We start from the raw sequence: 22731 nt of genomic DNA, 5'->3' as shown, positions 1-22731 counted from the left end.
AGGACGCTATTGTATCCCATTATCCCGACATCCAAAATACAGTAGAGTCTCACTTATCCAACATAAACGGGCCAGTAGAACGTTGGATAAGCGAATATGTTGGATAATAAGGAGGGATTAAGGAAAAGCCTATTACACATCAAATTAGGTTATGCTTTTACAAATTAAGCACCAAAACATCATGATATACCACAAATTTGACAGAAAAAGTAGTTCAATACACAATAATGCTATGTAGAAATTACTGTATTTACGAACTTGGCACCAAAATATCACGATGTATTGAAAACATTGACTACAAAAAAGCGTTGGATAATCCAGAACACTGGATAAGCGAGTGTTGGATAAGTGAGACTCTACTGTACCTCAATAAACCCACTTGATATCGCTCCTTAAATCACGACTATTGATCTTTTTTATTTCTTTGATTGTTTTGATTTCTCTGTATCTATCAGAATATTGAGGACGCTATTGTATCCCATTATCCCAACATCCAAAATACTCCAAAAATCCAACTTTTTCCAAATGTCTGTCTGAGATATTGAGCCCCTTGCTTTCAGACAGTTCAGCGGACACAACCTTTGTGCCTTGTCCCAAATTGTTAGATATAGAATTACACATATGCTTCAGATCTAAAGGAGAACTGGTTAAAATTAATACATAGGTGGTATCTAACACCGAAAAAACTGGGCCTAATGTACAAAAATAACAATAACAGATGCTGGAAGTGTAAGGATCAAGTGGGCTCCTACTTTCACATGTGGTGGAGCTGTAAAAAAATTGAAAAGTGCTGGAAAATGATAATAAGATTCTTAAATTAAATATGATTCTGAAACCGGAACTTCTCCTGTTAGGGTTGTACGATTATGAAGTTAAAATTGAGATAAATAAAGATAAACTTTTCACCTATTTTATAACGGCTGCTAGGATGCTTTTGGCGAAATATTGGAAATCAGAAGAAACCCCCACTAAAGATCAATGGATAAATAAAATCATTGAAATAAGAGATATGGACAATTTAACCTTTTGGTTAAAGGACAATTCCGGCAAGGCCAATAAAATAAAATAAAAACTGGACTGATTTTGAAGATTATCTAAAAAAAAGAATATGAATGAAGATAGAAGAAACCACATTGGAAGAGAAGAACGGAAGCCACCCTACCCCCAATCCCCAGAGCATAGGTAACTTTCCCCTGGCTAAATAGCCAGTACTCCCGATCCTTTCGCCTCAATCCATATCCACCCTTCCCCCTTTATCCTTATCCCATTTCTTTTTCCTTACCACTCCATCTTCCTCCACACCCAACCTTCCCTCATTAACTTTTCCTTTAGTTTACAGCCCCCATATCACTTTCAGGTATTAACAAAGTTTCAATAAAAACTATTAAAAAAAAAAGAATTACCTTCTGGCTATCTATATATATAAAAGAGTGATGGAATCCCGGCGACCAACAAAACAACAAAACTAAACACCCCACAACCTTGAAAATTGACAGCACGACCCCTCATCCACGCCTCTAGGTTGATACAACAAAAAGAAAAGAAAAATAAAGTCCTAATTAGAGGGAGAGGAATAATTGTTTTTATCCAATTGCTGCCAGTTAGAAGGTTAAGCTCCACCCACTTGGTCTCCTAGCAACCCACTCAGCCCAGGGGACAGGCAGAGTTAGGTCTCACTTAGGCCGCTTCCACACTGCCTATAAAATACAGATTATCAGATTTGAACTGGATCACATGGCAGTGTAGATTCAAGGCCTTTCCACACAGCTATATAACCCATTTAGAATCTCATCCGCTTTATGAGCACCAACCCCCAAAGTCAGACACGACTGAACTTAATGTCAGGAGAAAACCTTTATTTATTTATTACAATATTTATATCCCGCCCTTCTCACCCAACAGGGGACTCAGGGCGGCTTACAATAAAACACACATATACAAACTGTACAATACACTATAAATCAGTTAAAAAATTAACTTACATAAGACATTCATAAAACGCATTATAAAATACAGATAGGCGTGTTCAAGTTTTCCCCTGACGTTAAGTCCAGTCGTGACCGACTCTGGGGGTTGGTGCCCATCTCCATTTCTAAGCCGAAGAGCCGGCGTTGTCCATAGACACCTCCAAGGTCATGTGGCCACTGGCATGACTGCATGGAACGCCGTTACCTTCCAACCAGAGCAGTACCTATTACTCTACTCACACTCTGAGGGTTGGTGCCCATCTCCATTTCTAAGCCGAAGAGCCGGCGTTGTCCATAGACACCTCCAAGGTCATGTGGCCACTGGCATGACTGCATGGAGTGCCCTTTACCTTAACTACCACCAATTCCTCAATACTTTATTTCCCATACCACCATACTTCGCCACAGCATCGCGTGGCCGGGCACAGCTAGTGTGTATATGAAACATAAATAATTTTCAGTGTTTAAACTTGGGTCCCGTCTCCAAGAGATCTCGTTACGTATATCCAAATATTACAAAATCTGAAAAATCCATAATATTATATATTGGCAGGTTCTCTTCTTCTTGGCAAGAAGAGAATATTATCTCTCTCAGATCAACAGACTTGGTTGCTCTTTCTATCTAACTGGCAACCTCAGCTCTTTGCTTTTTGCTTCCTGTGGCTTCTTGCAACGAAGCAAAAGAGTAGGCGGCCCCTTCGCTTTGCAAAAAGACTCACAGAAACGGCAACTCAGAGCATCCAAAAGTTCAAAAAGAGGCATCAAGGTGCTGCAACCTGGAGACAACCATTGTTAGTAGACAAACATAAGAAGACCAGCAAATAGGTAAGTCACTATTCTTACTATTACAGTAGAGTCTCACTTATCCAACATAAACGGGCCGGCAGAACGTTGGATAAGCGAATATGTTGGATAATAAGGAGAGATTAAGGAGAAGCCTATGAAACATCAAAATAGGTTATGATTTTACAAATTAAGCACCAAAACATCATGTTATACAACAAATTTGACAGAAAAAGTAGTTCAATACACAGTGATGCTATGTAGTAATTACTGTATTGATTAATTTAGCACCAAAATATCACGATGTATTGAAAACATTGACTACAAAAATGCGTTGGATAATCCAGAACGTTGGATAAGCGAATGTTGGTTAAGTGAGAGTCTACTGTATGTAGGGCTTGCAAATATTGCAGATGAAATGCACACAGAGAGAGAGAGATTTCTAGATAGATATAAACATAAATATATAGGGTTTGCAAATATTGCTGGAGGGAAATGCACATATATAGAGAGGATTTGCAAACATTTCAGGGGGAAATGCATATGTGAAATTAGTATATACAGTAGAGTCTCAATTATCCAACATAAACGGGCTGGCAGAACGTTGGATAAGCGAATATGTTGGATAATAAGGAGAGATTAAGGAGAAGCCTATTAAACATCAAAATAGGTTATGATTTTACAAATTAAGCACCAAAACATCATGTTATACAAGAAATTTGACAGAAAAAGTAGTTCAATACGCAGTGATGCTATGTAGTAATTACTGTATTGATTAATTTAGCACCAAAATATCATGATGTATTGAAAACATTGACTACAAAAATGCATTGGATAATCCAGAACGTTGGATAAGCGAATGTTGGTTAAGTGAGACTCTACTGTATGTAGGGCTTGTAAATATTGCAGATGAAATGCACAGAGAGAGGGAGGGAGATTTCTAGATAGATATAAACATAAATATATAGGGTTTGCAAATATTGCTGGAGGGAAATGCACATATATAGAGAGAGGATTTGCAAACATTTCAGGGGGAAATGCATATGTGAAATTAGTATATATAATTATAGATCCATATCAAGCTCTGCATTGTTTATATAGGCACTGAATGTTTGCCTGTTACTATGTTGGAAGCTGGCCTGAGTCCCCATGGGGAGATAGGACAGGGTACAAATGAAATTATTATTATTGGATAAGTGAGACTCTACTGTACTACTACTACTGCTACTGGTCATCGAATTGAGAATTAGAGAGGGTTCCTGAGCCTTTAATGCAATATAGTACTCCAGCTCCTATTAGCATACTATTATGGTGACAGCAGTCCATAACAGCTCAGGAGGCATTCAAGTGGGACCTTCCAGTTCTTATTTTAGAAGCTCAAACTAGCTGTGCCCAGCCACGCGTTGCTGTGGCAAAGTATGGTGGTATGGGAAATAAAGTATTGATGAATTGGTGGTAGTTTTTGTTGTATCAACCTAGAGGCGTGGATGAGGGGTTGTGCTGTCAGTTTTCGAGGTTGTGGGGTGTTTAGTTTTGTTGTTTTGTCCACTGCCGTGATTCCATCACTCTTTTATATATATATAGATAGATAGATTTGGAAGAGAATTTAATGGGCCATCCAGTCCAACTCCCTTATTATACCGAGCAAGAAGACACCATCAAAGCCTCCCGACAGATGGCCATTTAACCATAGATCAGATATAGATAATAGATCTAAGAGATGCATACTTTCATATAGTCATAGATTTGGAAGAGAACCATCCAGTCCAACACCCTTATTATTATACCGAGCAAGAACACACCATCAAAGCCCTCCCGACAGATGGCCAACCAGTCATAGAGGAGATATAGATAGATAGATATAAGACACCATCAAAGCCCTCCCAACAGATGGCCAACCAGCAATAGATCATATAGTCACTAGCTGTGCCCGTCCACGCATTGCTGTGGCGAAGTATGGTGGTATGGGAAATAAAGTATTGAGGAATTGGTGGTAGTTTTTGTTGTATCAACCTAGAGGCGTGGATGAGGGGTTTTGCTGTCAGTTTTCGAGGTTGTGGGATGTTTAGTTTTGTTGTTTTGTCCGCTGCCGTGATTCCATCACTCTTTTATATATATAGACTAGCTGTGCCCGGCCACGCGTTGCTGTGGCGTTGTTTGGTGGTGTTGGTGAGAAATTGTTGAGGTAGTGGTGGTATTGAATATCTGTTGTATGGTTGTCTTTATGTTTAGTATGCATTTGGTTGTTTGTGTACTGTAAAAGTGGTGAGGATAGAGGACACTGTTTATGTTGGATGAGTGAGACTCTACTGTATATTTATAATCTTATATTATCTGCTTAGAACTGGATTATATGAGGCCCCTTCTTCACAGCTGTATAAAATGCACACTGAAGTGAATTATTTGGCAGTGTGGACTCAAGATAATCCAGTTCAAAGCAGATAATACAAGATTATAAATGGGTAATATAGCTGTGTGGAAGGGCCTTGAGTCTACACTGCCATATAATCCAGTTCAAATCAGATAATCTGTATTTTATAGGCAGTGTGGAAGAGGCCTAAGTGAGGCCTAACTGTGCCTGTCCCCTGGGCTGAGTGGGTTGCTAGGAGACGAAGTGGGCGGAGCTTAGCCTTCTAACTGGCAGCAATTGGATAAAGACAATTATTCCTCTCCCTCTAATTAGAACTTTATTTTTCTTTTCTTTTTGTTGTATCAACCTAGAGGCGTAAATGATGGGTTGTGTTGTCAAATTTCGAGGTTGGGGGGCCTGTAGTTTTGTTGTTTTGTTGGTCGCCGTGATGCCATCACCCATTTATATATATAGATTAGAAATGTAGCTAAAACCCATTATTACAGTGTTTCTTTTTTATTGCAGTTCATGGTTGTATTTTTATTTTGTTGTTTCTTCACATCTTTGGCAACCAGGACAGTAAAACTATTTCTGGATGCCAAGGCTTAAGCACCGAAGTTGACTTCTTCTTTGAAGGCAACATGCACAGAAGCATCTGATCTCCAGAAGAAACAAAAAAAAGGAAAATGGATAACGCGACTTGGCCTGCCAACGCGAGCTCGAAGTGCAAGCTCCAAGCAGACTTCCAGTATTCCCTCTTCACCGTCATCTACAGCGCCGTCTTTGTTCTGGGCCTCCTCGAAAACGGAGCCGCGTTGTACCTGCTGACCTACAACGTTCTCAAGACCCCTCGCTCCTCCGTCTTCCTGGTGAACTTGGCCGTGGTGGACACCCTCTTTGCCTGCATCTTGCCCTTCAGGATCCACTACCATTTCAACCACAACGACTGGGTCTTTGGGGACGTGGCTTGCCGGATCACAGGATGCATGTACTTCCTCAACATCTACCTCAGCATCGCCTTCTTCACTTGCATCTGCGTGGACCGCTACGTGGCCGTCTTGTACCCCTTCGCTTACATCCGGATCAAGAGTCCCCACTACCGGATGGTGGCCGTGGTCCTCTGGGTGGCTGCTTTGAGCGTCGCCAGCCCGCTGGTCCTCGGGGGACCGCTCCACTCCACCAAGAACGAGGTCACCTTATGCTTTGAGAACTTCGCGACGGCCAGCTGGACGGGTCGCATGATGCCCTACAACGTCTGCGCCCTGGTCTTTGGCTTTGTTGTCCCTTTTGCCATCATTTTAGTCAGCTACCCGTTGATCGCCCACCGGATCGCCCACATCCCCCGCAGCGCCCACAAGAGGAAGGCCTTGGGCACCATCTACCTCATCCTCGTGATCTGCGTCACCTGCTTCCTTCCCTACCACCTCACCCACTTGCTGCACTTCCTCATGCGAGCCGGGGTGATCCAGGACTGCGCCTTCGCCGAGTTCATTTACAAGATGCGCCGAGTGACGTTGGCACTGGTCAGCGTCAACTGCTGCCTGAACCCCGTTTTGTACTACTTCACGTCGGCTGCCCTAAAGTGGCGCTGGCCTATTTGTTTCCGCAAGAGGAAGACCCTGGTCTATACTATCTGCGGTGGTCAAGTTGGTGAGTGTACTGCCGAACTGAGAAGAATAACCACATAATAGATCTAAGATAATAGATCTAAGAGATGCATACTTTCATATAGTCATAGATTTGGAAGAGAGCCATCCAGTCCAACACCCTTATTATTATACCGAGCAAGAACACACCATCAAAGCCCTCCCGACAGATGGCCAACCAGCCATAGAGGAGATATAGATAGATAGATATAAGACACCATCAAAGCTGGGTGGCCATCTGTCGGGCAGATTTAGTGAGGCTCATCCAGACTTTGGTTGGAGCTTAGTTTTACGCATCTGAAGGAAGAGGAAACTCTACAGCAGTGGTTCCCAAACTTATTTGGTCTGCCGCCCTCTTTCCAGAAAAAATATGATGCAGCAAAAGGAGGCGTGGTTTAGAGGAGTGGGCGTGGCTCCTACTCAAGAGGGCGGGGCTGAGCCTCTCCCGTAGTCCAAGATGCGGGGCTGGGAGGGGGAGGTGGGCGGGACCAGGACTGGGATGGGCGGAGTTAAAAGCTCTGAGGCAGGGCTGAGCTTCTATCCCTGTCCTGCGGCACCTGCCAGGACACAGGGGGCGGGGCTAGAGGAGGGGCCGTGTTCTAACAAGCACCTCAGGGGAGGTATACAGAGGCTCAGCCCTATCTCACGCTCTCGGGAAGAGGCCCCGCCCCTACCCCTAGCTCCGCCCATTAGTCCTAAAAGGCCTCTCAGGAGAAATATACCGTGTTTCCCCGAATATAAGACAGTGTCTTATATTAATTTTTGCTCCCAAAGATGTGCTAGGTCTTATTTTGAGGGGATGTCTTATTTTTCCATGAAGAAGAACTCAGATTTATTGTTGAACAAAAAAATGAACATTTATTATATACTGTACAGTAGTTGTCATCACAAACCAGCATAACCAGACAAACTGTGAATCCTATCAAGAATTTCTTGTTATTACCAATATTTCCATGCACAACACTCTATGGTATGCACATTTACCAATCCTGCATGCTCTGGTGTTCTGTTCGTTGGGCATGCTTTCAAACAAAAACTTTGCTAGGTCTTACTTTCAGGGGAGGCCTTATATTTAGCAATTCAGCAAAACCTCTACTAGGTCTTATTTTCTGGGGATGTCTTATTTTAGGGGAAACAGGGTAGAGGCTCAGCCCTGTCTCAGGATCTTGGAAGGAGGCCCCACCCCCACCCCTAGCCCCGCCCTTTAGTCCTAAAAGACCTCCCAGGAGAAGTATAGAAGCTCAGCCCTGTCTCTGGATCTTGGAAGGAGGCCCCGCCCCCGCCCCAGCCCTGCCCTTTAGTCCTAAAAGCCCTCTCAGGAGAAATATAGAGGCTCAGCCCTGTCTCGGGCTCTTGGGAAGAGGCCCCGCCCCCACCCCTAGCCCTACCCTTTGGTCCTAAAAGACCTCTCAGGAGAGGTATAGAGGCTCAGCCCTGTTTCAGGCTCTTGGAAGGAGGCCCTGTCTCCTTCCCTAGCTCTAGCCCTCTGTGATTCCAGCCATAAAAGCCTTTGACAACACATCGAATATCTCTACAGAGAGAAACCTGCCATTAGATGTGGGCGAAACGTTAGGAGAGAATGCTTCTGGAAACATGGCCATACGGCCTGGAAAATTCATAGCAACCTAGTGATTCTGGCCATGAAAGCCTTCAACAACACATTGAACATCTCTACGGAAGGAAACCTGCCATAGATGTGGGCGAAATGTCAGGAGAGAATGTTGCAGATTGGGGTTGTTGTATGTTTTCCGGGCTGTATGGCCATGTTCTAGAAGTATTCTCTCCTGACGTTTCACCCACATCTATGACAGGCATCCTCAGAGGTTGTGAGGTATATGTATATGGGAAGGCTGGCTGGAATCCTATGTTGCAGTTATGAATGCATCACAGAGTTAAGCGCCCGTGAGTGTTGTGTATTCGTAGTCCCTGCGTCAACGGACCTATGGACCTCACAACCTCTGAGGATGTCTGCCACAGATGTGGGCGAAATGTCAGGAGAGAATACTTCTCGAACATGGCCATAAAGCCCGGAAAACATACAACAACCCCAATCTGCAACATTCTCTCCTGACGTTTCACCCACATCTGTGGCAGGCATCCTCAGAAGTTGTGAGGTATATGTATATGGGAAGGCTGGCTGGAATCCTATGTCGCAGTTATGAATGCATCACAGAGTTAAGCGCCCGTGAGTGTTGTGTATTTGTAGTCCCTGCGTCAACGGACCTACGGACTTCACAACCTCTGAGGATGCCTGCCATAGATGTGGGTGAAATGTCGAGATAATACTTCTGGAACATGGACATATATTCCTCACAACCTCTGAGGATGCCTGCCATAGATGTGGGTGAAACGTCAGGAGAGAATACTTCTGGAACATGGACATATATACCTCACAACCTCTGAGGTTGCCTGCCTTAGATGTGGGCAAAACGTCAGGAGAGAATACTTCTGGAACATGGCCATACAGCCCGGAAAACATACAACAACCATGTGATCCCGGCCATGAAAGCCTTCGACAACACATGTTGCAGATTGTTCAGTGCATGTAACCCAGTAACACAACGCACAGTCCAGCCACTTCAAAAATATGCAACACAAATATGAATAATACAAAAAACAGAAATTTACTCTTTTTTAAGTATTCAAAGCAGTGACTTCAAAAAACACAATCAGCAGTATAGTCACAATTTCTTTTACACATAGTCCATAGAAATATATCCTCCAATATTCCTTGGATGTAGAAATACTGGCCTGCTGAGAGTCAGGAGCTTTATGCCGAGCAGCAAATGTTCAACTTCCAGGAGAAAACACAAAGTAAGACCAACTCATGGGCCAAACTCTCCCAAGTTACACTCTTCTGAGAGTCGCTGAAACTAATCAACCCGAATTACCAGCCTGTGGTTGCAATTAACCCAAGTGTTTTAAGGTCCCCAGGATATGGAAATATTGGTATACATGCCATTCAGGTTGCCAAAAAATTAGAAAATATCTTTATTTTTTTTCTTTAAAATGCGTATACACAGGCACACCCCCGTTAGTAGCACCAATATTTACAGTATTTAAGAAAAGTCTGAGGTTTTCTCCTCTCTGGCCTCCCAAACATACCCGGGGCTTATGCCGTGATTTGGGGCAGCGCTTTCTTCAGGAGAGAGGTCACATAGCTACCCATTTCTTCATCCTACACAAGAGATCAATATACAGATATATATTTAAAGTATTTGTGGGTTTCTTACTGGTATTGAAGAGCTCTCCTATTCCACAACCTTCACATTAATATGCAGCAAGAGAGGAGAATCCATTAAATAACGTCCAAAGTGGTGTAATAAATGGTCAGAGTGCGAGACAAGAGTTTGAATCCACACACAGCCATAGAAACCCATTGGATGACAAGTCACACTATCTCAGCCTCAGAGGAAGCCAATACAAACTCCTTGAACACATCTTGCTATAATGATTCCAAATTTCCAAAGTCCAAACGTCGCACACTCGACGGTTCCAATGTGCTTTAATCAAGATGCTAAGCATTTAAAAATATTTTCTACTACTGCTGGTATTAAACTGTTGATTTTGAAAGTTTTGTATGCTTCAGAGTGGTGACTTTGGGAAGTGTTTTAATTGATTTTTTTTTTTTTACTGGAATTATGACTTATTCTGTTAGACACACATTTTATATTTCTATAAAGTCAGACCTTTACAAATTTGATTTTTCTTTTATGGGTTTGATGAACATGGTTCCTCCAGGTCCAAACATAATGGAACTGTCCCTTACTATTTATATTAAATGCCTCTTTAGCAAACTCTTGGACAGAAGGGTGAAGGGGGTAATGTGTGTAAAACAATGATGTATATGTGGTTGCTGCAAAATTAGACTGAGTTACAGGGAGAGGCGGGTAATAAATGTATTATTATTATTTGATACACAATAAGATTACTACACAGCAAACAAGATCACTATGCTGGCATATTATTACTGTTATTGTTATTATTTTGATACACAAGATTAGTTCACAGCAAACAAGATCACTATGCTGGCATATTAGTATTATTATTGTTGTTGTTATTATTTGATACACAATAAGATTAGTTCACAGCAAACAAGATCACTATGCTGGCATATTAGTATTATTATTGTTGTTGTTATTATTTGCTACACAACAAGATTAGTTCACAGCAAACAAGATCACTATGCTGGCATATTATTATTATTATTATTATTATTATTATTGATATTATTATTATTATTAGATACACAACAAGATTAGTTCACAGCAAACAAGATCACTATACTGGCATATTATTATTATTATTATTATTATTGTTGTTGTTGTTGTTGTTCCTATTATTATTTGCTACACAACAAGATTAGTTCACAGCAAACAAGATCACTATGCTGGCATATTATTATTGTTGTTGTTGTTGTTATTTGATACACAACAAGATTACTACACAGCAAACAATATCACTATTCTGGCATATTATTATTATTATTATTATTATTGATATTATTATTATAATATGATACACAACAAGATTAGTTCACAGCAAACAAGATCACTATACTGGCATATTATTATTATTGTTGTTGTTGTTCCTATTATTATTTGATACACAACAAGATTAGTTCACAGCAAACAGGATTACTATGTTGGCATATTATTATTATTATTATTATTTGATACACAACAAGATTACTACACAGCAAACAAGATCACTATTCTGGCATATTATTATTGTTGTTATTATTATTATTATTATTTGATACACAATGAGATTAGTTCACAGCAAACAAGATCACTATGCTGGCATATTATTATTATTATTATTACTATTATTATTATTATTAATATTACATACATAAGCTAAGTACACAGCAAACAAGATCACTATGCTGGTATATTATTATTATTATTATTATTATTATTATTATTATTATTATTATTATTATTATTAGATACATAACAAGCTAAGTACACAGCAAACAAGATTACTCTGCTGGCTGTCGTATTGGATCATATGTCAGACAATTCCCAAGTGTCTAGAACTGTGTGATGTATGGGCGAATTATTATTATTATTATTATTATTATTATTATTATTATTATTATTATTATTATTATTATTATATTGCTATTATTATTACTACTACATACCTGGTACGTCCATGACACCAGCAGAAGTTTGGTCGCAGGGTCTTCTGACTGCACTGTAACTTGTATCAGAATGGACTCCACCATGATAGAAGTGTCGGAGAGGTGCTGAACAGAATAATCCTTCAGGACACTGGGAACATAAACGCACTGAAACTTATACTGGCAATGTAAACTGGGAAACCAAATGTTGTGTTTTGCCTCCCGGGAACAAGAATTTCCACTTCAAAAAATAAGGCAATATTCCTAGGCATCAAGACTGGGAAATCTCACCTTAAAGAAGAAGGCTGTTCAGTGAACCCCGGGGGTGCTTTGAATGCGATTTCCTGCTTCTTAGCAGGGGGTTGGACTGGATGGCCCATGTGGTCTCTTCCAACTCTACTATTCTATGATTCTATGATTCAATGAACCCAAAGGACACCATTTATTCAACTTAACTGCATTTGTTTAATTTCACTGCCATTTTTTTATCATGTTGAGAACATACTGCAAGTTGCTTCTGGTGTGAGAGAATTGGCCATCTACAGAGACGTTGCCCAGGGGATGCTCGGATGTGTTACCATCCTGCTGGGAGGCTTCTCTCATGTCCCTACAAGCTAGAGCTGACAGACAGGAGCTCACCCTGACTCGGAGATTCGAACTGCAAACCTTCAGGTCAGCAGTTGAGCCGGCACAAGGGTTTAACCCACTGGGCGATCCCTAAAACATTCTCAAACCCTAAAAAGTTCTCTGATATGGTCACCATAAGTCACCGTAAGTTGGAAACTACTTAAAGCCACTGTACAATAAACTTAAGAGTATGTGTTGGTCATACTCAAACACTCCCAAAACCAAACTTTGAACGGAAGGATGCCTTTGCTCTTTCCCATCCGGGTCGAAATCACCCACCTCTTGAGGTGGTTGTAAACGCGAAGGCCCGCCTCGTGCTCTTTGCGAGGGTCCTGGAAGTGGATGCGGCAGGTGAACCTCAGCTGGTGCTCTCCCAGCCCCAGCTCCTTGAGTGCTTGCTCCGGGGAGACCAGGCGGAAGCTCTGGCGGGAGAGAAAGGAGGAGGCCTGGATGTAAACACCAAAGCCAAAGAGACTGAAGAACTCTCTATCAAGAGACCTCAGGATTTCAGGGGTAGCATCAACAGTTTAACACCAAATGCCCAGCCACAGCGAAGGGTGGGAAGATAACTACGAGGGTTATCCAGAAAGTAGGTTACGTTTTGGAATTAAACATGAACAAAGTCTAGGAGAAAACATTTACCATATGCAGTTGAAAGCCACACCCAAATACCACATCTCACGTAGTCGCCATCCAAATCTAGGCACTTATCATAGCAATGAATGAGCTTGGCAACTCCTTCCCCACAAAACTCTGCCGCTTACACCATCAAAAAGTATAAGAGAAAACATTTACCATATGCAGTTGAAAGCCACACCCAAATACCACATCTCACGTAGTCGCCATTCAAATCTAGGCACTTATCATAGCAATGAATGAGCTTGGGAACTCCTTCCCCACAAAACTCTGCCATTTACACCATCAAAAAGTATAAGAGAAAACATTTACCATATGCAGTTGAAAGCCACACCCAAATACCACATCTCACGTAGTCGCCATCCAAATCTGGGCACTTATCATAGCAATGAATGAGCTTGGCAACTCCTTCCCCACAAAACTCTGCCGCTTACACCATCAAAAAGTATAAGAGAAAACATTTACCATATGCAGTTGAAAGCCACACCCAAATACCACATCTCACGTAGTCGCCATTCAAATCTAGGCACTTATCATAGCAATGAATGAGCTTGGGAACTCCTTCCCCACAAAACTCTGCCATTTACACCATCAAAAAGTATAAGAGAAAACATTTACCATATGCAGTTGAAAGCCACACCCAAATACCACATCTCACGTAGTCGCCATTCAAATCTAGGCACTTATCATAGCAATGAATGAGCTTGGCAACTCCTTCCCCACAAAACTCTGCCGCTTGCACCCTCAAAAAGTATAAGAGAAAACATTTACCATATGCAGTTGAAAGCCACACCCAAATACCACATTTCACGTAGTCGCCATCCAAATCTAGGCACTTATCATAGCAATGAATGAGCTTGGCAACTCCTTCCCCACAAAACCCTGCCGCTTACACCATCAAAAAGTATAAGAGAAAACATTTACCATATGCAGTTGAAAGCCACACCCAAATACCACATCTCACGTAGTCGCCATTCAAATCTAGGCACTTATCATAGCAATGAATGAGCTTGGCTACTCCTTCCCCACAAAACCCTGCCGCTTACACCATCAAAAAGTATAAGAGAAAACATTTACCATATGCAGTTGAAAGCCACACCCAAATACCACATCTCACATAGTCGCCATTCAAATCTAGGCACTTATCATAGCAATGAATGAGCTTGGCAACTCCTTCCCCACAAAACTCTGCCGCTTACACCATCAAAAAGTATAAGAGAAAACATTTACCATATGCAGTTGAAAGCCACACCCAAATACCACATCTCACGTAGTCGCCATTCAAATCTAGGCACTTATCATAGCAATGAATGAGCTTGGCAACTCCTTCCCCACAAAACTCTGCCGCTTGCACCCTCAAAAAGTATAAGAGAAAACATTTACCATATGCAGTTGAAAGCCACACCCAAATACCACATCTCACGTAGTCGCCATTCAAATCTTGGCACTTATCATAGCAATGAATGAGCTTGGCAACTCCTTCCCCACAAAACTCTGCCACTTGCACTCTCAAAAAGTATAGGAGAAAACATTTAACATATGCAGTTGAAAGCCACACCCAAATACCACATCTCACATAGTCGCCATTCAAATCTAGGCACTTATCATAGCGATGAATGAGCTTGGCAACTCCACTAAATTCTGCTGCTTGCGTCCTCAACCAAAATGCTGCGTTGCCAGCCACACCCCCCATTTTTAGAAACAAGTGGTTGAGGAAGCAAGCAGCAGAATTTAGTGGGGAAGGAGTTGCCAAGCTCATTCATTGCTATGGTATGGAGCCTCTGGTGTCCTAGGGGATAAAAGCCATGCGACTTGAAGGTTGGGTTGCTGACCTGAAGGCTGCCAGGTTCGAATCCCACCCGGGGAGAGTGCGGATGAGCTCCCTCTATCAGCTCCAGCTCCATGCGGGGACATGAGAGAAGCCTCCCACAAGGATGGTAAAACATCAAAAACATCCGGGTGTCCCCTGGGCAACGTCCTTGCAGACGGGCAATTCTCTCAATCCAGAAGCAACTCTGGTTGCTCCTGACACACACAAAAAAAATCGCTATGGTAAGTGCCTAGATTTGAATGGCGAGTATGTGAGATGTGGTATTTGGGTGTGGCTTTCAACTGCATATTTATTTATTTATTTATTTATTTATTTATTATTTCTCACATTTATATCCCACCCTTCTCACCCGAAGGGACTCAAGGCAGCGGCAACAACAGTGGCAACAATTAGATGCCCATACAAACCAATATAAAACAGCACATAAAACAGTTAAAACTATTAAAATACATTATGAATTAAAAAATATACATTTCAAACATAAAATCAGATCCGTTCTTCCTCATGCTTTATGGTAAATGTTTTCTCCTATACTTTGTTCATTTTTAATTCCAAAATGTAACCTACTTTCTGGATAGCCCTGGTATGTCCAGTACATAATTAAACTCCTTAAGGTACTGCAGGATTTTATTTATTTACAACATTTATACCCCACCCTTTTCACCCAGAAGGGGACTCAGAGCAGCTTACAAATTATATGTACATACAATATATTATATTATTAGCATAACAAAATATCAGCATTATATATTAGTATATTGTACTATACCACTATACTGTAATATTATTACTAATATTACATGTAATATATAATTAATATGATTATATTGTATTATTATTAGTATTACAGTAGAGTCTCACTTATCCAACATAAATGGGCTGGCAGAACATTGGATAAGCGAATATGTTGGATAATAAGGAGAGATGAAGGAGAAGCCTATTAAACATCAAATTAGGTTATGATTTTACAAATTAAGCACCAAAACATCATGTTATACAACAAATTTGACAGAAAAAGTAGTTCAATATGCATTAATGCTACGTAGTAATGACTGTATTTATGAATTTAGCATCAAAAAATCACGATATATTGCAAACATTGACTACAAAAATGTGCTGGATAATCCAGAACGTTGGATAAGCGAGTGTTGGATAAATGAGACTCCACTGTATATTGTATTACATTATAATATTATTATCAATATTATATGTACAGTAGAGTCTCACTTATCCAACATAAACGGGCTGGCAGAATGTTGGATAAGCCAATATGTTGGATAATGAGGCATTAAGGAAAAGCCTATTAAACATCAAATTAGGTTATGATTTTACAAATTAAGCACCAAAACATCATGTTAGACAACAAATTTGGCAGAAAAAGTAGTTCAATACGCAGTAATGCTATGTAGTAATTACTGTATTTATGAATTTAGCACCAAAATATCACGATATATTGAAAACATTGACTACAAAAATGCGCTGGATAATCCAGAACATTGGATAAGCAAGTGTTGGATAAGTGAGACTCTACTGTAATATACAATATATATATATAATATATATATAATACTAGCTGTGCCCAGCCACGCGTTGCTGTGGCGAAGTATGGTGGTATGGGAAATAAAGTCTTGAGGAATTGGTGGTAGTTAAGGTAAAGGGTAAAGGTTTTCTCCTGACATTAAGTCCATTATAAATGGGTTATATAGCTGCGTGGAAGGGCCTTGAGTCTACACTGCCATATAATCCAGTTCAAATCAGATAATCTGTATTTTATAGGCAGTGGGGAAGAGGCCTAAGTGAGGCCTAACTCTGCCTGTCCCCTGGGCTGAGTGGGTTGCTAGGAGACCAAGTGGGCAAAGCTTAGCCTTCTAACTGGGAGCAATTGGATAAAAACAATTATTCCTCTCCCTCTAATTAGGACTTTTCTTTTCTTTTTGTTGTATGAACGCAGAGGCATGGATGAGAGGTTGTGCTGCCAAGTTTAGTGTTTCTGGGATGGGTAGTTTTGTTGTTTTGTCCTAGGCCGAAATTTCATTACCCTTTTATATATATAGATTATTAGCATAGCATGTTACTGGATATTAGAAGGATATTAAACTCCTGGACAATGATTCTTAATAATATTTAACCAAAAGAACAATAAATAGTGAACAGAATAACGATAAATCCTCCCCAATTTCCCTTACATTATCCTTGATGATCAGGGTTCCGTGCATGAGCTTTGGCTTCTTGGAATCCGGCACAGGACCTGCCACGAGGGAAAGAAGATCCAAGAAGTCTATCAAAAATCCTCCAAGGAAAGAGCCTCTATTTTAATTAAAAACCTCTAAACACGTTGGTACCTAGGCAGACCCCTCCCAGACTTCTAAGCCTCCTACTTGACATTACCAATACTGAGTTCTCTCTTCAACAGTCCAAGAGAAACATCAACAGGGATGTTGGGGTTGGTGAAAACCGTCACCGTCTCTCCGTTCGCAGGCATGTGGCAGTTGACGTCTGCCAGAGAAAAGGCGTGAAAGAAACACAAGAATGTGGGTCAGATTAAAAGTTCATCAGTTCAGCATGTAGTTTCCAGGTGATGGGGAGAGACAGTTCGGTCTCTTTCTCAGAGTGAAGACACTCGGTGTTGCGTGGGTGGGAACTGAGTCCATGCCAAAAACCTTGGAATAGGCTACAATCCCAGGGCCATCCTTACGGAATTCCTGCTCGATCTTTTGCTTGAGGAACTCCATCTTCTTGGCCTCGCCGTGGACCAGGAGGACGTTGCGCGGCTCTGCTTGGCGGATGAGCTGCATGATGCCTTTGGCGTCCGCATGGGCGCTGAAGGACATATATTCCACTTGCATCTTCACCTCTAACTAGGAGTGACAAGAGAGGAAGAAGACACACGTCAATTGGGGCAGGATGAGCTTCTAGCTCCCCTCTTTCTCCCTGCTGTCTTCCCTTTCACTTCGAATGTAGAACATCAGCAGAAAAATCAGCAGAAAAACACAAGACCTTATGAGCAGCAACCTATTAGGGAGAATATGTTTGAACAGGCTGTCTTGTTTTTAGAGATTGTACAAAATCTGTATATACTCAATAATAAGCCGATCCTAATATAAGCCGAGGCACTTAATTTTACCACAAAAAACTGGGGAAACTTACTGACTCGAGTATAAGACAACGGTGGAAAATGCAGCAGTTACAGGTCAATTTCAAAATAAAAATAGATTCCAATGAAATCCCTGCAATATTTGCAAGCCCTATGTTCATATCTATCTAGATACCTCTCCCTATATAAATAATTATATCTGTATAAGATTTGCAAAAGGAGCCCCGGTGGCGAAGTGTGTTAAAGTGCTGAGCTGCTGAACTTGCAGACCGAAAGGTCCCCGGTTCAAATCCCGGGAACGGAATGGGCGCCCGTTGTTAGCTCCAGCTTCTGCTAACCTAGCAGTTTGAAAATATGCCAATGTGAGTAGAGCAATAGGTACCGCTCCGGCGGGAAGGTAACAGTGCTCCATGCAGTCATGCTGGCCACATAACCTTAGAGGTGTCTATGGACAACGCTGGCTCTTAGGCTTAGAAATGGAAATGAGAACCAGCCCCCAGAGTCAGACATGACTGGACTTAACGTCAAGGGAAACCTTTACCTTTACCTATAGGATTTGCAAAGACTTGCAAACATCTGAGGTGAGAATTCATATATAAAATAATGTATCCATATAGATACAGCTATACAGGTACAGTAGAGTCTCACTTATCCAACACTTGCTTATCCAACGTTCTGGATTATCCAACGCATTTTTGTAGTCAATGTTTTCAATACATCGTGATATTTTGGTGCTAAATTTGTAAATACAGTAATTACTACATAGCATTACTGTGTATTGAACTACTTTTTCTGTCAAATTTGTTGTATAACATGATGTTTTGGTGCTTAATTTGTAAAATCATAACCTAATTTGATGTTTAATAGGTTTTTTCTTAATCTCTCCTTATTATCCAACATATTCACTTATCCAACGTTCTGCCGGCCCGTTTAAGTTGGATAAGCGAGACTCTACTGTACATGGAAATCTCTAGCTATCTATATGTATATAGGATTTGCAGATAGATAGACAGATACAAATATAAAGGTACACAGGGATTGCAAAGGCTTGCAGGGAGAAATGCCTATATATCTGTAGCAGAGATTAACAAATATTTCAGGGGGAAATGCTTTTATAAGATTAATAGATTTATACATATTCTTCCTGACTTGCAAGGGCTTCTTTCTCTTTTCAAAACATTCCCTTGGTTAAGAGCAAGGGAGGCTTTGGAAAAGAAAACACTGATAAGGGAGGGTAAGAGGAGAGATAACTATATCATATATTGCAAGCAACGGCTTCCAGGCTCCGCTGCCGGCTTAACCTTGACCCAATTACAAGCCGGAGGAGGCTTTTTCGGCTCATAAAAAGGGCTGAAAAACTAGGCTTATCTTCGAGTATATACAGTACTCGGTTTGTAAATACTGGTGGAAGAACCAAGGCTCATTCCCGCAGCGCTTCTCCCCGCTTGCAGGACCAGCAACGGGAAGAGCACCGTCATGAACGCCATGCTGTGGGACAAGGTCCTGCCCTCCGGCATCGGCCACACCACCAACTGCTTCCTGCGTGTCGAGGGCACCGACGGGCAGGACGCCTTCCTCCTGACCGAAGGCTCCGAGGAGCACAAGAGAGTCAAGGTGCGCCCTCCCTTTGCCTTCCCCTCATGCTCCCAAATGTACTTTCAGTTCCCAGTTATTGCAAATCCAACCCCAAAGCGATTACCAGTAATTGTTTTTAGTTTTTATATTCATATTTTAACACACTTTGTGGTTTTTCTATACATTATAACTGTCATCTCAATTCACTTCTGACACAATAAATAAAATAAAAAAGAGACAAAAGGGGATCAGGGGAGCATGAACACAATGAACAACTGTAAGAGGTTCTTCTTTCAAACTTTCTACTCACAATTTGTCTTCCTTCCATTTCCAGCTTCCGCTGCCCACCTAGGATTTTATGTCCCACCGTTCCTTGCACACAATATCCTGGCATAATCACCTGGGAACAATACAGAGAAAATTATTATTTTATTATTACTGTATATACTCGAGTATAAGCCTAGTTTTTCAGCCCTCTTTTTAAGACTGAAAAAGCCCCCCTCAGCTTAGGGTCCTGGTTGGCTTATATTTGGGTCAGCTTATACTCGAGAATATATGGCATTAATGTTATATATGAATTTCCCCTCATATGTTTGCAGGTCTTTGCAAATCCTTTATACATATAGATCCATGTACCTGTGTATCTGTAGCCATACATATACATTATTTTTATATATGAACTTACCCTCATGTTTGCAAGTCTCTGCAAATATCTATATAAAGAGAGATGTCTGAATAGATATGAATATATTCTTACCTACCTATATATAGGGCTTGCAAATATTACAGGGGGGAAATGAACACACAAATATGTATAGACATGTCTAGATATATATATATATATATATATATATATATATATATATATATATGTATAGGGCTTACAAATATTGTAAGGGAAATGCACACACACATACACACACAGGGGGGATTTGCAAACGTTTCAGGGGGAAATGCATATGTGAAATTAGTATCTATAATTATAGATCTATATCTAGCTCTGCATTGTTTATATAAGCATTAAATGTTTGCCTGTTACTATGTTGGAAGCCGGCCTGAATCCCCATGGGGAGATAGGGTGGGATCCAAATGAAGTTTTTATTATTATTATTATTATTATTATTATTATTATTATTATTATTATTATTATTATTAGGTTATTGTTGATACCATATTATTTTTGTTGTCCCTAATTTTCCACTTATAGAGCTAGTTTATTGTTTTTCTTTGAAATACGGTAAATCTTCAAAAACATTTAACCTACTGATGCCTCGCTTAATGAAATTTTATTGGTATCTATTTTCATTTTGAAATTTATCCGTAGCTACTGCATTTCCCACCCTTGGCTTATACTCGAGTCAATAAGTTATCCCAGTTTTTTGTGGTGAAATTAGGTGCCTCGGCTTATATTCGGGTTGACTTATACTTGAGTATATACAGTAATTAAGAGCAGGAAATATAAGCAATCATCCACAGCATTAAGAGGTCCAAAACGTTTTGTTTGGTGGCTTTTGCCTACTCCATTTAACAAAATTCTTTACCACAGAGACATTAGAATCTTAAAGTTGAAAGGACCACAACAACAACAACAAAACTTTATCTATATACTGCTCTATTTCCCATGGGGACTCAGTGCAGTTTACACATGGTAAACATTCAATACCAACAAATAGCATACAACAGTCCAATGATAAAACAACAGCTTAAGTATAATAAAAATTTAAAACAATGTGTTCTTTAGGTATAAAAACAGTCCAATCCCACTGAGTCCAATCCCCTTCTGTAATGCAGGAATACACAACTAATTCCCTCCTAAGAAATGACCACCCAATTTCTGTTTAAACACCCTCCAAAGAAAGAGAATTAAGTCTAGTCCTACTTGTTCTCGTGTTTAGGTGGAATTTGTCGTCATTTGAATCCACTGGTTCATGCCTTAGCCTCTGCGACAATAGAATACAAGTTCACTTAATTTAAATATACCCCATATATACCCGAGTATAAGCCAACCCTAATATAAGCCGAGGCACCTAATTTTACCACAAAAAGACTGGCCTGATTATAAGATTGACCCGAATATAAGCCGAGGGTGGAAAATGAAGCAGCTACTGGTAAATTTCAAAATAAAAATAGATACCAATAAAATTACATTTATTAACCGAGGCATCAGTAGGTTAAATAATGTATATACATATGGATATAGATATACAGGTACATGGATCTATATGTACCATATATACTCAAGTATAAGCCGACCCGAATATAAGCCGAGGCACCTAATTTTACCACAAAAACTGGGAAAACTTATTGACTCGAGTATAAGACAAGGGTGGGAAATGCAGCAACTACGGGTCAATTTCAAAAATAAAATAGATATTAATAAAATTGCATTATTTGAGGCATCAGTAGGTTAAATGTTTTTGAATATTTATATAAAACTGTAATTTAAGATAATAATAAGACTTTAATAAGATAAGACTGTCCAACTCTGAATACCTATATACTCAAGTATAAGCTGACCTGAATAGAAGCCGGCCAGGACCCTTACTTGAGTATAAGCCGAGGGGAGCTTTTTCAGCCCTAAAAAAGGGCTGAAAAACTAGGCTTATACTCAAGTATATACAGTAACTATTGCATTAGGAGAAACATCAGTGTCCCATACCATGTTCTTCTCATTTCCAGCCCATTTCTTGAAGATCTGGAGGGACTGCCCGGCATGAAGCATCCCTGGTGTAGCAAACACAACCTGAGGAAGAGGAAGAGAATAAAATACATTTACTGTATATACTCGAGTATAAGCCGACCGGAATATAAGCCGAGACACCTAATTTTACCACAAAAAACTGGGAAAACGTTGACTCCAGTATAAGCCGAGGGTGGTAAATTTCAGAAATAAAAATAGATACCAATAAAATTACATGAATTGAGATATCAGTAGGTTAAATGTTTTTGAATATTTACATCAAGATCAAATTTAAGATAAGACTGTCCAACTCTCATCTTCTTCAATGTTAATGTGCTTATGTATCCTTTTAATAATAACAGAGTAAAATAATACATGTAATAATAATAATATAGTAAAATAATTCCTGTAGTA

The 22731-nt window shown here is 40.3% G+C and overlaps 2 protein-coding genes across 3 annotated transcripts in view; one reads left to right on the top strand and one right to left on the bottom strand.

Annotated features, from left to right (window-relative positions):
- The first annotated feature begins 78 nt into the window (after nucleotides 1-78).
- On the top strand, nucleotides 79-10323 carry LOC100553477 (lysophosphatidic acid receptor 6). The gene is made up of 2 exons (XM_003228935.4): nucleotides 79-2792; nucleotides 5676-10323. The coding sequence occupies exon 2, from the start codon at nucleotides 5787-5789 to the stop codon at nucleotides 6786-6788; it is 1002 nt and encodes a 333-aa protein (XP_003228983.1). The 5' UTR covers nucleotides 79-2792; nucleotides 5676-5786; the 3' UTR covers nucleotides 6789-10323.
- Nucleotides 9350-22731, bottom strand: part of ints11 (integrator complex subunit 11) — a 25819-nt gene continuing 12437 nt past the window's right edge. For both annotated transcript variants that reach the window (XM_008122822.3, XM_003228931.4), the window contains exons 11-18: nucleotides 22297-22380; nucleotides 19948-20037; nucleotides 17664-17826; nucleotides 17357-17464; nucleotides 17155-17216; nucleotides 12781-12923; nucleotides 11896-12025; nucleotides 9350-9924 (exon numbers count right to left, since the gene is read on the bottom strand). In XM_008122822.3, coding sequence (XP_008121029.1) covers nucleotides 9859-9924; nucleotides 11896-12025; nucleotides 12781-12923; nucleotides 17155-17216; nucleotides 17357-17464; nucleotides 17664-17826; nucleotides 19948-20037; nucleotides 22297-22380 — 846 coding nt within the window. In that variant the 3' untranslated portion in view covers nucleotides 9350-9858. The remainder of the gene's footprint in view (nucleotides 9925-11895; nucleotides 12026-12780; nucleotides 12924-17154; nucleotides 17217-17356; nucleotides 17465-17663; nucleotides 17827-19947; nucleotides 20038-22296; nucleotides 22381-22731) is intronic.

Source organism: Anolis carolinensis, unplaced genomic scaffold (assembly GCF_035594765.1).
Source record: "Anolis carolinensis isolate JA03-04 unplaced genomic scaffold, rAnoCar3.1.pri scaffold_15, whole genome shotgun sequence".
Classification (NCBI taxonomy): domain Eukaryota; kingdom Metazoa; phylum Chordata; class Lepidosauria; order Squamata; family Dactyloidae; genus Anolis; species Anolis carolinensis.
The sequence above is the reverse complement of the archived record's forward strand: the minus strand, read 5'-3'. Positions and strand labels throughout refer to the sequence as shown.